Source organism: Mastomys coucha, unplaced genomic scaffold (genome assembly GCF_008632895.1).
Source record: "Mastomys coucha isolate ucsf_1 unplaced genomic scaffold, UCSF_Mcou_1 pScaffold9, whole genome shotgun sequence".
In the NCBI taxonomy this organism is placed as follows: Eukaryota; Metazoa; Chordata; class Mammalia; order Rodentia; family Muridae; genus Mastomys; species Mastomys coucha.
The window spans coordinates 23,819,174-23,836,439 of NW_022196915.1; the positions used below are offsets into that span (position 1 = coordinate 23,819,174).

The 17,266-nt window shown below is 45.0% G+C and overlaps 2 protein-coding genes across 4 annotated transcripts in view; one reads left to right on the plus strand and one right to left on the minus strand.

Annotated features, from left to right (window-relative positions):
* Rgr (retinal G protein coupled receptor) overlaps positions 1 to 2,036 on the minus strand; it is a 12,240-nt gene extending 10,204 nt beyond the window's left edge. For all 3 annotated transcript variants that reach the window (XM_031361681.1, XM_031361683.1, XM_031361682.1), the window contains exon 1: positions 1,684 to 2,036. In XM_031361681.1, the coding sequence (XP_031217541.1) occupies positions 1,684 to 1,762 (79 nt within the window). In that variant the 5' untranslated portion in view covers positions 1,763 to 2,036. The remainder of the gene's footprint in view (positions 1 to 1,683) is intronic.
* Positions 2,037 to 5,280: 3,244 nt separating this feature from the next.
* On the plus strand, positions 5,281 to 15,040 carry Lrit1 (leucine rich repeat, Ig-like and transmembrane domains 1). The gene is made up of 4 exons (XM_031362110.1): positions 5,281 to 5,496; positions 7,373 to 7,839; positions 10,096 to 10,401; positions 11,756 to 15,040. The coding sequence occupies exons 1-4, from the start codon at positions 5,375 to 5,377 to the stop codon at positions 12,730 to 12,732; spliced, it is 1,872 nt and encodes a 623-aa protein (XP_031217970.1). The 5' UTR covers positions 5,281 to 5,374; the 3' UTR covers positions 12,733 to 15,040.
* Positions 15,041 to 17,266: the final 2,226 nt, after the last annotated feature.

Genomic DNA, 17,266 nt, shown 5'->3' on the forward strand with positions numbered 1-17,266 from the left:
AACCTGTGATTCTCCCTGCTCACCACCTACTGACTTATTTATCTAACAGGAAGGTGTAGAAGAATACACAGTCCAGTGAGGCTCATGCTGTGACAACCAGTCACTGATAGGTGCAAGCAGGTGCGAGCCACCCCAAAGAGCAAAGTTGCAGGGGGTCCTTTCATTCAGTCTTCACCCCGTGACTCAGGGATGCTAGATAACATGCTCTAAGTGCAGTTAGGAAGTACCAGAGCTAGGGACAATCTCCAGTCTTTCAGATTTTAAAACTCCTTCTTCAAGGGCTGTGGGACAATGTCAGGGATGGCCCTGGAAAAGAGGATCCCACTTAGAGCCCAGAGTAACGCACACCAGGCAATGTGAAACTGCAGGAGAGGTTCTCTAGCAGGAGACCAGACCTCGAATTTCAGCCTGGCCACTCCATTGCTGTTCTTTGAACTTCTTTAACCTTGGCTTCTTGTGTCAAAACTGAAGAGCAAGAATTGGGCCTGCTGGCCAAGTTACTCAAAAAGCAGAGGCAGGAGGATTACAAGTCTAAAGTCAGCCTGCCTAACCCACCTCAAAACTAAAAAGTGAAAACGGGACTAAGGATATAACTTAGTGGTAAAGAACTTACCTAGCTCGTTTGCAGCCCTAGGTTACAGCTTCACTAACATCCTGCTCTTAGTAGAAAGAGAGGAAGTGATGGAGAGGGAAAAAGCTCTCCTTTAAAACTGAGGTGGCCAGCTCATGGAAAAAGGCTCCAGAAAGAGAGAAGCATATGTAGAGACATGTATTAAAATTTCACAGCATATTAGAGGGTCAGAAATCAGGGTAAGTTTCAGCAGTTCTCAGGAAATGAGGCCCACTCAAAGATGTCAAGGATCTTCAGGACAGTCCTAGAGGTTGTCGCTTCCTCCACATTGTCAGTGCTCACCAAGTGAAAGAATGTACCAATTACTCTTCTGGGCCTGGTCTGCATGAAAACTGCACCCCGTCAGTCTGGCACCAGGAAGGACCATTTCTGTACTCACTGAGCATTTTAGTGAGTCTAGCCTGAGGCAGGTATCTCTTGGGCCTAAGTTGCTGCTGTTGGAGAAGTGCCTTTGGTGGTAGGAATAGACCAGGTAGAAGTAGTGGCAGACGTAGGCAGAGGTGGTAGAGGGATAATGAACTTAAATTCCATGTGTGTCTATTTAGACAATGATTTTATACTAACTATTGTACTTAGCCTCTGCAGATATTCGTTTATAATGACTAGGCTCTTAGAGTCAGGGAGTTGAAATGATTTGATCAAGTCCCACAGAGAGCATGTGGCTGAGTTGTCTGTCTCCAGAGACTTCTGAGGCCTGGTCTTATATGAGATTCTTAGCAAAATTTCTGGGAGTAGAGTAAATTTTTCTCTTTGTTTGAGGGGTATGAAAAGCTTAGACTTGGCCCAGTCACCTCCTGAGCAGATAGCTCCTGTCTACCCCTCTCTCCCTCTCTTCCTCTCTCTCTCTCCCTCTCCCTCCTCTTTCTGCCTGGCTTCTCTCTCCTGACTCCTATGCAGCAAACTACATTCTATGGGGGCTGTCATGAGAAGACCTGGATCCAGACACAGAGGAGAGGCAGCCAAAATGATATGACACCCAGTCTTCTGCCCACTCCACAGCTGTGGCCTGGATTGTGGAAAACACTGGGTCCTTGCTTCACCCAACGTCTCACCTTCCATCAGCAGGACTGTTCCTACAGCCAGTACCTCGAGTTCCCCAAAACCAGCAGGCAGGGCCCTGGTTGCTGCCATCCTTGGACTCCCTCTGCCAGCTACTCAGCTCTTTTCTGGCTCTCTGAAGCCAGGTTCCTCCTTTTAAATGATCGCTCCCTTGCTGGCACATGGAGATTATTATGGTAGACTAAGAATTCCTTCTTTAATTCTTACCCTTCTAAGTCTTCCTCTTGGCTCACATAGAAAGAATCCATTCAGTAGATGGATAGTGCAGTCTTTGTGAAGCTGGAATGAGCTCTGTCTCGTTCATTTCAGCCCACTAGGCAGGATTAAGGTCTCAGATCCAAATGGTGTGTGAGTGAAAGCTGAATTGGGAAAGGGTTGCATAACTAAGGGAGGGAAGTGGAAGAAAGGATTTGAGCTGCAGCTGTCCCTGAGAATTGGACAGTAGCCAGGTCCTCGTATGTGCACAGTTGCTGACAAGCTGCCTTGTACATGTGTGCATCTGTGCATGTGTTTGTGTGCATTTGCATGTGTGTGGATATGTGTTGTGTGTTCATTCACAGGCTCATAGGCATGTGCAGGCAAGCATTTGGTGGGCAGGATGAGGTTTGTGAAGTCACCTGCTGTCATAAAGCAAGCGTTGACTAGGGCCCAAGCCCGGACTTGTGGTACTGAGTCTGCTCTACACTGCTGCCACTGGATGGTTTTTCTATTCAACGGAGGCATTTCTGCTTCATGCCCTTTCTTAGTTAAGTGCTGGTTGAAATCCATCATGGATTTAGATGTTAGGGCTTCACTTCCTGTCTCCTATACAGCCATTGAGCTATGCAATCATAAAATATCTTCCAGGACAAAGAATGGCTTACATTCTTTTTTAAAGTACCTCATGACCCACTAAGAACTTCGGCTTCTACACACAAGGTCTTGGTACAACTCTTATACTGGCACATTGCTGAAATCCACAACAGAAAACAATGATCTTTGGGACAACTAATTTTCAGATGGAGAAACCAAATCCTAGAGGGTTATTAGCAAAGGAATTCAACTAAAGTAGTAGACATTAGACTGCACTAGTGGACGATCATACAAAGACTCCTAAAAATAACCCCATAGATGAGATGCTAATACATCTCTATTTCCAATGAGGACATTGGGGAGAAGTTGGTTACTAATAAGTTCAAGGCCATGTAGTGAGTGGTAGGTGGACTTGTAACAGTGCCAGTCCTTTTGCTATCTAGGTCCTGGCACCTGCCATTGCCCCTTGTTTTAGAGTTTCCATTGCTGTGAGCAGACACTGTGACCAAGGCAACTCTTATAAAAGACAACATTTAACTGGGGCTGGCTTACAGGTTCAGAGGTTCAGTCCATTATCATCAAGGTGGGAACATGGCAGAGTCCAGGCAGGTATGGCGCTGGAGTTGCTGAGAGCTCTCTATCTAGTTCTGAAGGCAGACAGGAGAAGACTGTCTCCCACATGGCTATGAGGAGAGTCTCAAAGCTTACCACTACACTGACATACTTCCTCCAACAAGGCCACACCTCCTAACAGTGCCAATCCCTGGGCCAAGCACACAAACCACCACGACAACCTCTGATTCCCTCTAGAAGAGCAATTTCTTCTATTCTGATGGTGTCCAGGTCACAAATCTCCCCTCTTCTCAATACCTACTTAAGTCTGAACTTAATGATTCCTAGAATCCAAAGTTCCAGCTATAACCTCCAGGACTTTCCCTACTCTTTTCTGATTTCTAACCTGCTGGTTAACATCTGCAGCTGTATTTCCTATGCCCATAAGATCACCAAAGACATCAGGAAAGAAGAGAAGACCAAGGTTAGGAATAATATATAAGTTCAGCTAAATAAAGTCAAAGTGGAGGCATTCCAAACAAAAGGACAGGGCAGCCTGGAGGTAGCAGCAGTTGGGAAGACTTGGATTTAGAGAGGAAAGTCACAGGTACTATCCTAGCACTGAGAAAATGCTATTGGCAGGATATGAAGAGAAGATACGAGAGGCATCATCTTTCAGAAGCTGATATTGTCCAGACAGGCTTGGCATTGAGCTAGGCACTGCATGTGTATGCCCTGGGTCTCTCTGTCTGAGAGTTATTAGGACTGCAACAACTGTGACCAAAGCAACTTGGGGAGGAAAGGGTTCATTTGGCTTACACTTCAACACTACTATTCATCATCAAAGGAAGTCAGGAGGGAAACTTAAACGGGGCAGGAACCTAGAGGCAGGAGCTGATGCAGAGGCCATGGAAGGGTGCTGCTTACTGGCTTGCCCCATATGGCTTTCTCAGCCTGCTTTCTTATAGATTCCAGAACTACCACCTCAGGGATGGCACCTTCCACAATGGGCTGGACCCTCCTCCATCAGTCACTAATTTTAAAATGCCATACAGGCTTGTGTACAGCCCAGTTTTATAGAGGCACTTTCTCAGTTGGGGTTTCCTCCCCTCAGACTTCAGTTTGTGTGAACTTTACATAAACTATTCAACACAGTCCCCAGGCATCTTCCCTGGCTGAGCCTACACAGTCTCTGCTTGACCAGACTCCTGAGCATGTCAGACTGTGGAACCTACTGGAATTCAGGGGACCAAGTACTCTGAGACAGAAAATGAAGCCAGCAAGTCTAGTATTCAGTCCTGCCTGTCATCTTGAGAAGGTTTTTGCAGGATGGGGTTGGAGAAGAGAAAACAAAATCTCCAAAACCGCTGCAAGATCCAGGACTAGGACCCTCCCTGGTGTATGATGCTTGAGGAGGGAAGACCTTTCTTTTCTTGTAGTAATTCATTTTGTTTTCAGTGTGAGTGGTAATGCCTCAAAAGTTTACCCACTGACATCCTAGGGTTCTGCAACTGGGTGCTCATAGGGCATTGAGGGAAGGCAGATGTATGCCTATGTTCATATATATATGAACATCTCTATATATGAGCATATATAGACATCTCTAATGTCATCCTGCAATGTGAAAATCTTCCCAGCTCCTCTGTAAACAAGTGCCTGTAAGTATCAGAAATTGACAGTTTTCAGAAAGGTTCTGTCCCCATGACAGTCAAGGATGGGCAAGCCTGGGCTAATTTTCACCAGTATTCCAGGTAGAAAAGCCTTATTTCCTTTTGTGACTGATGATCTGAAGACAGGTGTCAGGCTCTGAAGCACGGACTCTTTCTAATGCCTCCACCAACTTCAGAGGGTCTTGCTTCATGTCACTCTTCTTTTTTAGAGCCTATCATAGAAGAGAATTTTTAGAGACCCTTATTTAGAGGTCACGGTTCTATTTCCATTTTTTCCCTGAACCTAGCACCCAAAGCACACAGATTTATTATCCCTAGCCTGGATAAAACGGGGATCTTTGCAAGCAGATAGCTCATTCAGCCAGTCACTAGTCACTTGCTTCTGGGCAGCTGCCCATCTGCCTTATCTTACTATGCCCCAGCTTCTTCTGGCCTGGGGTTGTTGCTATAGAGGGATTCTCTCCCTCCCCTCAAGACTGGGTGATTCAGGCAGCAATAAGCTGCTGAGTGCTAGGGCTCCCTCCCTAATCCCCAGCCTGTGTTTATCCCATGGCCTTGGATGGGGGTTGCTGAGTAATGAGCAAGTGGGTAGCCGTTGGACTTGCTGGACAAGCAGGACAGAGCACTCCTGGGACAGGCCCCTGCCTGGGCCCAAGAGGAGCCAGAAGTCATGTGGGTGGCGCTGGGCATGCTCTGGCTCCTTGCACTTGGGGGACCTCACCAGGCCTGGAGCTTCTGTCCTTCTCAATGCAGCTGCAGTCTACACATCCTGAGTGATGGCAGCAAGGCCAGGTATGACACTAACGAATGTGGGGGTGGGTCACCAAGCCTTCTTAGGTCCATCAGGCAGGGTTGGGAGGGGTTGGATGCCCAGCAACTGTCCACTTACAAGTCTCCTGCTCCCACTTGATATACTGGATTTGGGACCCTTGAAACCTGAGATGGAGAGAAAGCATTTCGTTCTGGGTCATCCTTAGTACATGGGGCGTTTACACTGCCCAGAATGGCATGGGACATGCACCAGCCAGGTTCCAGATGGTCTTCCTGAGCCTTCCTTCATATTTCTCCTTCAAGGTCGAGAAGTTTCTGCCTTGACTCCTTTTTGTCTCCATGTGCTTTTTTTTTTTTTCTTCCATTTTTATCTTTGTATCTCCCAGCTCCTTCTTTCTCAGGCATCTCCCATGTTCATTCCTGACCACTACAAGGCACACGGTCACTTTCAGGTGATATTTGCCTCCTCACTCATGGTGGGATACCTGCTCCCAGACTCTATGGACTTCCCCCACCTTAAGTTCCCCCCGTCCTCAGTCCAGTCCTTGGTTCCCCACCCCCCCTTTCTTCTCCTCTTCACCGACTTTTGAAGCCAAAAGCACTCTGGATGGTGGACGCTGCTTTTCTCATGTACCTCATTTTCTTCCTCCTGCCAGTGAACTTTAAGGCTCCTTTAAAAAACTTCTTTGGCTTAGTCATCGGGAAACTTATTTTTCTAACTTGCACAAGGATTTCAGTCAGGGCTTTTCCTACTTTCCAACCTTCTGGAATCCGTCATCCTTTCTTCTTCGTCTTACGTGAATCCTGGAGAACCGAAGATGATTTCTGATCATGGAAATGATGTTATTGGAACTACCCTTTTCATATGATCCTGGCAGTGCTGGGTTGATTGGGGATGATGGTAGCTGTAAAGGAAGCAGAACCCCAGAAAAGAAAGCATTCCATCTTTGATGTGTTTGATGATTTAACTCATACGGAAAGCAAATTTTCCATTAAGTAAGGCAGGCTGGTACTTAATCAGCCTGAAAAATGACTGATGATTAGGGACAATATGGTGGGATTGATTTTTGTCACCCTGGTCACAAAGGTAACACTATCCTTAGAGAGCAAATGCCTTGAAGTCACTACTATTGGTGATGGAACCAGTGCCAGAATCCATGGACCTAATTTTTAGACTCTGGAAATTCTGCCATGAGTGGGAAACGAAAATCAATCAGTATCCTTTGAGGGCAGTGAGGCCACGAGAGGCTTCTGGCAAGCCCAAGGTCTCTAGTCGCCACAGGCATGGACTGTACAGTGAGATTAAAGTTCCTTTTGTGTATATAAGATGCCTTCTGCAGACTCAGCTCTAACCTTGCAGAGAGCTGTCTTAGGACCCTTTCTGGTTCACATTCAAATCCTGAACATAGTATGTGCTCCTCTAGAATTACAGTTGCAGATGTGTGTCAGGAGGTGGCTGACAGGAGCAATATCTGCATCTAAATAGATGTCTTCTTTCTCTTAGTGCCCAGTTTGGTTTTTTGTTTGTTTGTTTTTGTTTTTGTTTTGTTTTCAGCCTCTTACAACCCTTTAAATCCTCCCTTGACCACCCCCTCCTCCTGATTAGGAACAATTTCCCTATCAGTTTCCTTCCTTTACCTGTATCAAACCTTCTTCCTTGCTAGCATCCTACTCTGCATTAGGGTCTCTCTTTCTTGGTTAGATTATCAACAGCAATGGACAGGCACTGTGACTTTGATTGTTCTGGGGTGCTCTCTCTCTCCCAGCTCCGGAGCTCAGAAAAGTTTATGTGAGCATCATCTAGGAGACACTGCAGTTCGTGTCTGTGTTAACAGGCAGGCCTGGGAACTCATAAGGGAAGGATCTTTGCTCAAATCTTCCCCATTTCTGTGACCAGGACGGTGGTGTGCAGCGACCCTGACTTGACACTGCCCCCAGCTTCGATTCCTCCGGACACCTGCAAGTTGCGCTTAGAGAGAACCGCCATCCGCAGGGTGCCAGGAGAGACCTTCAGACCTCTCAGCCGCCTGGAGCAGCTGTGGCTGCCTTACAATGCTCTGAGTGAGCTTAGTGCCCTCATGCTCAGAGGCCTGCGACGCCTGCGAGAGCTGAGGCTGCCTGGGAACCGCCTGGTCACTTTCCCCTGGACTGCGCTGAGGGACACTCCACAGCTGCAGCTGCTGGACCTGCAGGCCAATCGCCTCTCCACCTTGCCACCTGAGGCTGCACACTTCCTGGAGAACCTAACTTTCCTGGACCTCTCCAATAACCAGCTGATGAGGCTTCCTGAGGAGCTACTGGACACGTGGGCTCACCTGAAGACTGGGCCCTTCCTTTCCGGCCATCATGCCAGGCTAGTCTTAGGTAACCAACGTAGCATCCTTCACCTGGAGCCATTCAAGTGCATTCTGGGGTCTTGGGCAAGTATCCAAGCTCTTTGAGTCTGAATGGCATCACGTTCACCTTCTACACCTGAGGGAAGTTGGAAACATGCTGGCATTCATCATAGGTTTAATAGATCAAGAAAAACCGAGCCAGTACATATTCCAGCATTAGAAACAAGAAAACCGAGGCTCAAGAGGTCCCCAGTCACACAGCCAGTGTGGGGCCCTGTTAAACTCAGTTTCCCAGCTCAGGATGGAATGAGTTCGTAAAATATATCAACCAGACTCTTTTTCTCTTCTATCCCTCCTTGCTCTGAAAAACCAAAAGTTTTGCCAAATAAACAGGCAAGCCTTTGCTGCCCAGGGCACCTGCTTACTCATGGGGCTGAGAGGCACAGTGTCCTGGAAAAGACTGGAAAAGCCATTAGAAACAAAACAAAGAGGTTAATGATTCCTTTGTCCCTTTTCCTACCCTAATCTCTTCTACTTCTCTCAAGGGCAGCTCCTAATTATCACATTTACTTACAAGTTCCTTATCTTTTACAGCAGGTTTAGATGTGTATACAAATGTATACATGCACACACAAAGAAAAGCTGTGTGGTGTTACTGTATTTCATGTGTTTGCGCACCATATATGTCTGATGACATCACCATATGTTGTGTCCCCTGTACCTGGAGTTATAGGTGGCTATGGGCCTCCATGTGGCGGATTCTCTGGAAGAGCAGCAAGTGCTCTTAACCAGAGAGAGAGAGCCATCTCCAGCCCTGGGTGTTAAATTTTTTAAAATCACATTGTATGTATTAATTGGCACCAACTTTCCCATCCAAACAATACATCTCAGAGATCTTTCTAAGTAGCTGCAAATGAGACAAGTTCCTGTATTAAATATTTCACAGTAAAGCAGCCATCTACCCCAGGGCCTTTAAATTATTCCCTCTGACTCAGTAACACCTTTGGCGCCACAAAAAAACTATTCTCAGCCATGTATTCTTTTTATTTTAATTAATTAGTTAAGTTTTTACATCCTGATCACAGTTCCCCTCTTCTCTCCCTCCCTCCACCTTCCACACCCCCCCCCCATCCACTCTTCTTCCATTTCTCTTCAGAAAAGTGCAGGCATCCCATGGATGTCAACCAGCCATGGCATGTGAAGTTGCCGTAAGACTAGGCACCTCCTCTTCTATTAAGGCTAGACAAGCCAACCCAGTAGGAGGAAGGCTCTAAGGACAGGCAACAGAGACAGCTGCTCCCATTGTTAGGAGTCCCACAAGAACAGCAAACTACACAACTGTAACATATGTGCAGAGGGCCTAGGTCAGTCCCATGCAGGCTCCCTGGTTGGAGGTTCAGTCTCTGTGAGCCCCTATGGGGCCAGGTTAGTTTAGTCTCTGGAGTTTTTTGTTTGTTTGTTTGTTTTCTGTGGTGTCCTTGACCTCTCTGTCAGCCATGAATTCTTAGTATATGTGTACAAATATGTCTGAAGGACAGAAGGTGAGAAGTGAATTTACCAGATAAAGCAGTACATACGTTAAACTTTTGAGATCAATTTGATTGCTTCTAAAAAGGCTGGTATAATTTTCAATCTTCACCCCTTGTTATGTGAGACCACTCATTCGTATTGTCACTAAATAAGGTTATTTTGCATATTTGTGTGTATGTGGTATGTGTGTTTGTATGCTTACATGTGTATGGGCATATGTGTGTGTAGGTACACATGTATGTGTATAGAAGCCTGAAGTTGATGTCAATTGTCTTCCATAATATCCATTTTGATTAATAAGGCAGGGTCTCCCACTGAACGCAAAGCTCACTGATTCAGCTAGCCTAACTATAGCTTGCCCTAGCAATTTCCTGTCTTTGCCTTCATAGTGATAGGAATGCAGCTTTCTACCATGCCTGCCTGACTTTTATGTGTATTAGGAAATCCAAACTCTGGTCCTCGGGCTCATCCAGATGCCTTTAGTCACCAAGCCAGTGAGTATCTTTGAGTGACTTCTTATCCTTGATACTGTGAATACTTTAAATAAGTGAAAAAAGGAACTGTGAGGGAAACCAATACCATCACTGAGAATAAAAAACTAGTCTCAGGTCATATATCTGGCAAAGGAAGGAACTGGGATTGGAGGTCAGCTCTGCTGACTCTGGGTGGAAAAACTGCTTCATCTTCCCAGAGGAGAAATGGAGCTGGTTCTGAAGATCTAGGGTTAACCTCTTGCTTATTCTCACTTCTCCAGGCCTTCAGGACAACCCCTGGGTGTGTGACTGTCGGCTCTATGACCTGGTTCATCTTCTAGATGGCTGGGCTTTAAACTTGATCTTCATCGAGGCTAGACTGAGGTGTGCCAGCCCACGCGGTCTGGCTGGAGTGGCCTTCAGCCAGCTGGAGCTAAGAAAGTGTCAGAGCCCAGAGCTCCGTCCAGGGGTGACCAGCATCATATCTCCTTTGGGTAGCACTGTATTGCTACGTTGTGGAGCAACTGGGATCCCAGGACCTGAGATGAGCTGGAGGAGGGCCAATGGGCGACCACTCAATGGCACAGGTGTGTGAGCAATAAGACTTCTGTGTTGAGTGCTGAATTGATACAGCTGGGTCAGCTTCCCAAATGGAGAGTGGACAGTATTAGCAGGGACTGGTGTAATCCAGGCTGGGCTCTCATCTGTATGAATGTAATTAATTGGATAGAATGTGCTCATATGCTGGACATCCATTATAACAATGGCTCTCAATCCATCCTGTTATAGCTCATTCGCCACATTATTATCAGAAACTCAGGGCCCATGTTGGGAGCAATACAAAGTTGACTTTTAGGGAGAGAATAACTCCTAGTTTCTTTAATATTTTATCAAGTTTTTCTTTTTAAAATAATAACCCAGAATAATTAATGATGAGATTCCCATATGATCTTCATATGGGTCCAACCTTACGTTAAGTAAATTATGTTCATTATGTCATTGAAAGCAGGTAAGGCTGGGCGTGGTGGTCTAATGCTATAACTCTAGCATTTGGGAGGCAGGAAGTTTAGAAGTTCAAGGTCAGTCTTTGTTACATTAGGAGTTAGTAGACTGAACTACGTGGGACTTTCTCTTGGAACCACCTTAACTCTTAGCCAAAACAAAACAAAACTGTAAAGGGCAATCGGGTTATCTTTGTTTACGGAAAAAAAAAAGTGCCAAGAGGTAAATGCTCACCCCATATTGCACAGCTCACATATGAAGAAGCTGGGATTCCAGTCAGCCTGGCTCTGGCTTCATAGTGTGTGTGTGTGTGAAGTGTCTATTTTGGCTGAGTTGTGTGGGCAGAGAGGTATCATCTGTTATGGTGGCAGCAGGGACAAGAATCACAGTCATATACAGGCAGATGTTAAGTTGAGGAGAAATAACTTCTAAGCATCTAACTGGCAAATCTCACATTATACCCAGCTTTCTTCTGGCTCCCTCAACAAGACTGACTACTGTTGCCTTAGAATAAGGGGTTCAGACTCCTTTGCAAAGCAATGCAAAAAGCTCCACTGTGTGAAAACACAAAGGTGAAGGTGCTGATTAGACATGTCTGCTGGGGTATGCAAGGGTGGGTACAGCACTTGCAGATTATCCTCTGCTTCATGCTCATCCCTGAACCTACCTACCCCCACTGCAGCCTGAAGGGACACCTTTGCAAATCTCTAGGACCTGAAGGATAAACTCTGGGCACCTCAGACTTAGAAGGCAGTGTATTCTTAGGCAGTTTATTCTTGAGTGAGGTAGGCTTCGAAGCACTTGACATTAGAGCGAATGCCAGTATTTTCTTGGGATGACTGGTATTCACTACAGTGTGTATAGACCAGGTACTCTGATCTTGGCCTTGAAAGAGAGGCTATGAAGATAACACATTTACTTCTCCTTTTGTCTCCCTAGTCCGCCAGGAAGTCTCCAGTGATGGCTCAAGTTGGACTTTGCTGGATTTGCCTGTTGTGTCTCTCTTTGACTCTGGGGACTACATCTGCCAAGCCAAGAACTTCCTGGGAGCTTCTGAAACTCTTATCTCCTTGATTGTCACCGAGCCACAGACTTCTACAGAGTATAGTGGGATTCCAGGGGTCCTGTGGGCAAGGACAGGGGAGGGAGCAGAAGCCGCTGCCTACAACAACAAGCTGGTGGCCAGGCATGTTCCTCATATGCCCAAGCATGTAGCCCTGGCTACCAAGCCCTCGATGCCCAACATAAAGGAGGAGCTGGCTCTCCAGAACTTTCAGATGGATGTCCCAGGAGAGTTCTCCAGAGATCCATCAGAACCCCAGGAGGCACAGATGGTCAAGTCTCTCAAAGTGGTAGGAGATACTTACCACAGTGTGTCTTTGGTGTGGAAGGCCCCTCAAGCTGGGAACACAACCGCCTTTAGTGTCCTTTATGCAGTTTTTGGGCAGCGAGACATGCAAAGGGTGACGGTGGAACCTGGGAAGACTAGTGTCACTATCGAGGGACTTGCTCCAAAGACCAAGTATGTGGCATGTGTCTGTGTGCGGGGCCTGGTGCCTACAAAGGAACAGTGTGTCATCTTCTCTACTGATGAGGTGGTGGATGCGGAGGGCACCCAGCGACTCATCAACATGGTGGTAATCAGTGTGGCCGCCATCATCGCACTGCCTCCCACTCTGCTGGTTTGCTGCGGGGCTCTCCGAAGACGTTGCCACAAGTGCCGCGCCGGGGGCTCTGCAGAGGCATCTGGGGCCTATGTTAATTTGGAAAGACTGGGCCACAGTGAGGATGGCTCAGAGGAGTTGTCCAGGAGCAGCCTCAGCGAGGCAGATAGGCTTCTCTCAGCACGTTCCAGCCTGGACTCCCAGGTCTTGGGTGTCAGGGGCGGCAGACGCATCAATGAGTACTTCTGCTGAGTCTGAGTTACCATTCACACCTGCCCTCCCTCTTCAGTCTCTTACATGTACTTTTACACCTGACAGTGTGCTCAGCCACCCTGATTGTTTGGGTACTTGGGTACTTACACATTTACATCAACAATAGTTAACACAGTGTTTTAAACACTTACTGTGTGCCGGCAGGGATCCAAAGGACTTCATAGGTATCTACTCACTTAACGTTCATAATAACCATTCGTAGCAAGCATCATTTTTCTCTCTATATTCCTGGAGAAGAAACAGGTGTTAAGTACTTTGCCTGTATCAGTCAGTTTCTGCTGTCTAACAAATAAAAGCAAAAACTCTCTGGTGGGCAGCATTTAGGTATTTTTACACTATGTGTCTGTAGGTTGACTGGCATGGCTCTGCTACATGTGTTCCATTGGGGCTCAGAGGTGGAGAGCAACAATGGCTACCTGGGGCAGACTTTTCTCAGATAACATAAGAGAGAAGAGCAAAATTGTGCAATGCCTCTGAATGTCTTCATGTGAGACTGGCATGTTACTGCTGCTCATGTCCATATTGTATCTGCCAAAGACAGTCTCATGGCCAAAGGCAACATTAACAAGGCAAGCAGAGACACTAATCCTCTGAAGATGATGCTGAGAGACAGCACATTTTTCAAGACAAATTTACTACATGGCCCGCTACAGTACTGCCAATGGACAGTGGCAGCCTATCTTTGGACCAAGCAGTTGGACAGTTGGACTGAAAAGTCCTTACCACCCTCTATACTATTATACCATGCTTGCATCTATACCAGTTTATGCACACATACACACAGTTTCTTTATACATTAGCCATGTATTTTTGAACACACACACACTTCATCCACTTGTGCCCCCTCATTGAATTTTAACATTTATCATTTAGGGTTCTTGGAGATAATCTTGGAGAAATTCTTGGAGAATTTATTTGCAATAAATTCTAAAGATGACTGCTCTTTTGTTCTCACTATGCCAGACTGGAGAGAGCTAAGAGGCTTCCACAACTGAGGGCACCATCGCAATCAGTCTTGCCTCTCACCCAGCCCATCCCCTTGGAGGAGCCTTTGCAAGGTTTTCTGAAATTTGGTTGGTTTTGGAGAGTGTCTAGGAGCCGTTCTGGCTGCCCAGCAGGCTACTAGGAGGAGAATTCTTGCTGGGTTTTACCTAAGGCAGTGACTGCTGAGATGTTTGTGCACAGGAGTAAATGTTCCTACTGAAAACTCCGTTTATTACTTGTCTACTGAGAAGATGGATAGCAAGTCCTTTGGTAATGATTGTGGAATTTCACAGTCAGAAGTGATCCAAGGAAATTATTTAACTAGTACTATAGAAAATAATTGATATTATGTGAATATTGACTAGATATAAATCCCCTTCTTATTTCCAAAAGACCTTACAACATGCCCCTAACAGCCCATTCTGGAAGTTGGGATTTTTGAGTTTACAGACGAGGAAACTAAGAACCAAGTATATGTATAGAAGGGAGAAATGGATTGTCTTTTAGAATCCATGTCTTTAACAACCTTTTGGATGCTATGTTTTTATTCATTATTGAATTTTTGAAGTGTAGTCCACAGAAGGCTTACTATGAAAAATGAATTTTTGGCAGCCACTGAAACCTGGAATCAGAACCACAAGAACACATGTGTACATGAACATCAAGTCACCAACTTGATATTTTTTTGTCACCTCCATGAAGGTTGTGTTTGATTATAACTTGTGGGTCATAACCATTAGCAAGAAAAGCCACTTGGTTGGACAGTAATGGCCTTCTCTTCATTGGGGATGAACATGATTTTTTTTTTTTGTAAACCAAACTACACAATTAATATTACAAGCTCTATCATTGCTAATGGAGTGGGAAAAAAACAATATAGACTACAGGTGAGTTAATGGGCATGTATGTGATCCAATAAAATGTTTACAAAAACAGATAACAAACTGGAAGCAATGTCCAATTAGCTTTATTGCACTTTGTGAAAGAAAAACTAGGAACTTGAAAGCAAAAAAATAAATAAAAATAATATACACAATATTGACTGAGAGACAGAGGAGGAGAAAGGAGAGGAGAAAGAAAAAATAGGGATGGTATCAAATTTTCCAGAAGTCTAGGAGGGCTGCTTTCAGGGTATGGATGATCACTGCCTCCAAAATGTCAATGTATCAACTTTCCTTCCTGTGTTCTGTCTTCCCTGAATTTTCTCTTGTAGGGAAGAGTCATTCTAGAGTGTTCTCGTGGGTATTTATGTTACTAAAACAAACTCCTCTGACAAATGAATAAATAAAAGGTGTCTGGTTTACATACTAATCTTTTAGTGTAGCTCATCCCTGAAAACTGCACGTTCTTTGAATACCCTAGAAAAAGAATTCCTGATCTTTCTTTACAGCTGCCACTAGGGCTATGATGATCCTGTGGTACACTGCCCCTGGGTGGCTAGTTTAGGAGTTGCAAATCAGTATCAATCAGTTTACATGGTTTCATGGCATCTTCATCATATCTCCATTTTTCAGACTACAGCATGATTGTATTCCTCCTGCCTACATAGATGGTATGCCCAAACTCACTTATTTTTAGTTGTCTTTCCCCATTGCAGGATACAATCAAACAAACAAAACCATGTTTTGTGCTGGAAAGAGGATGTAAGCTTTCATACTAGGCTCTTAATCAAGGAACCAAATGAGCTTGTTCAGAGGAACAGAACTGAATCTACTGAAGGTAGTCACCAATTCCCAGGCACTATATTTTGTTTACTTGCAATGGCATTGTAGGTAGGGCCTATCCGGCTTATGCTATGACAGCTGCTTTCACATTTCAGTGGCTTCACACATCATGAGTCATTCTTGCTCAAGCAGTCTGCTCATTGACTGAGAGTGGAATGATGGAGGAATGATGGAGAGAGGTCTCTGCTTCAGGTCCTCAAAGACTTAGTCTACGAGAAACTCCACCATCTGGAATATCAACAGTAGCCTCAACAAGGAAAAACAAAACACAACTAGAGAAGCATGGAGGGGTTTTTCATGACTTCTAACATCTCAGTGGTAAAAATGGGGTCATATAGCTTGAATATTTCAAGGGGCTTTGAAATATGGTCAGCATTTCTTTCACTGACATACTACAGCATGAGTGGTCATGGGATCATCTCAGAGATTGTTGGCAAAAGACAGAAAGGGAAAAGGCTCTACCTAGAGAAAAGGGACGGTGCTGTCTGCTACCTAGTAGCACACCCGGTTCTCTGTCTGCTGTAAGCTGTCTCAAATTGACTTATTTGGGGGAGTAAGTGGCACTTTTCAACTGGATGGGATATTCTTTTATTGAGAGTGTATTCAGATAAAACAGGAACTGTCTCCAGCAGTAATTTATATTTATGCCATAACCACACAGTAATTCTTCTCCAATAATTGTGCCTTTAGAGAATGCCATAGTTCAAATTCCTAAAAGCCTCCTTCAGGAGGGAAGTTAAAGAAGAAATATTCTCAGATCCTATCTCTCTTTTGATGTCTGAGTCTCATGACTTTTTTTTGTTTTGTTTTGTTTTTGTTTTGTTTTTTTGTTTTTTCAAGACAGGGTTTCTCTGGATATCCCTGGCTGTCCTGGAACTCACTCTGTAGACCACGCTAGCCTCGAACTCAGAAATTCGTCTGCCTCTGCCTCCCAAGTACTGGGATTAAAGGCATGTGCCACCACTGCCCAGCTGAGTCTCATGACTTTTATGATTACATTTGGTAACAAGTTATTTAAGCTAAACAACAACACTAACCAAGTAAGTATATGAATCAGGGTTCTCTAGAGGAATCAAACTTATTGAGTGAATCTATACTTATATCCATAATATGTATATCTATCTAGATACAGACAAGCTCTAAGACAATATCTAGAAAAGTGAGTAGGTCTGAATTCATACTAAGTGGGACATGGAGTAGATAGAGAAGATACTGTAGGATACTGAAGGGAGATTTTTAATTCTGGGCTTTCATATTTAGATGTAAGAGAAAAAAAAAAAGGAATCTACTTGTGCTTTTAGATAGCCATCCATTAAATTGCAGGGTCCCATGAAGTAAGCCTAAGTTGTGAGAAACTTGGCAAAGGGTTTTGGAGCAAACTTTTCTCAGGGCTGATTCTTTTTGGACAAACTGGCCAGAAACTGATGTCTCCCCCAGGCCATCCCAGCGTGTGTGCTGCTTTGGGAAGGATGTTGCTTTGTGCAGGCTCTCCTTGCAGCTCAGTGTTACCTCCTCATCGTTTGAAAGATAATGAGAGCCGCACATCTCCCCATCTCACACAGACTTTGTGCATGCCACAGCACACTCCTTGTTTGAATTGTTGTTTTTTTTTTACCTTGAAAGTAACTGCAAAGATCTATCCAAATGTTGAGTTAGATTGTTTAGGAATGCCAGAAAATGCATCTGGTATGAGTGGGAAGCCTGAGATGTAAGCAGCTTAGCTGGTGACCCATTTCCGCCTTGCTGGTTGGCTACTAAGCGGATTTTTTTTTTCACTGAAGCCTTTTGTGGGGTATAATATATAC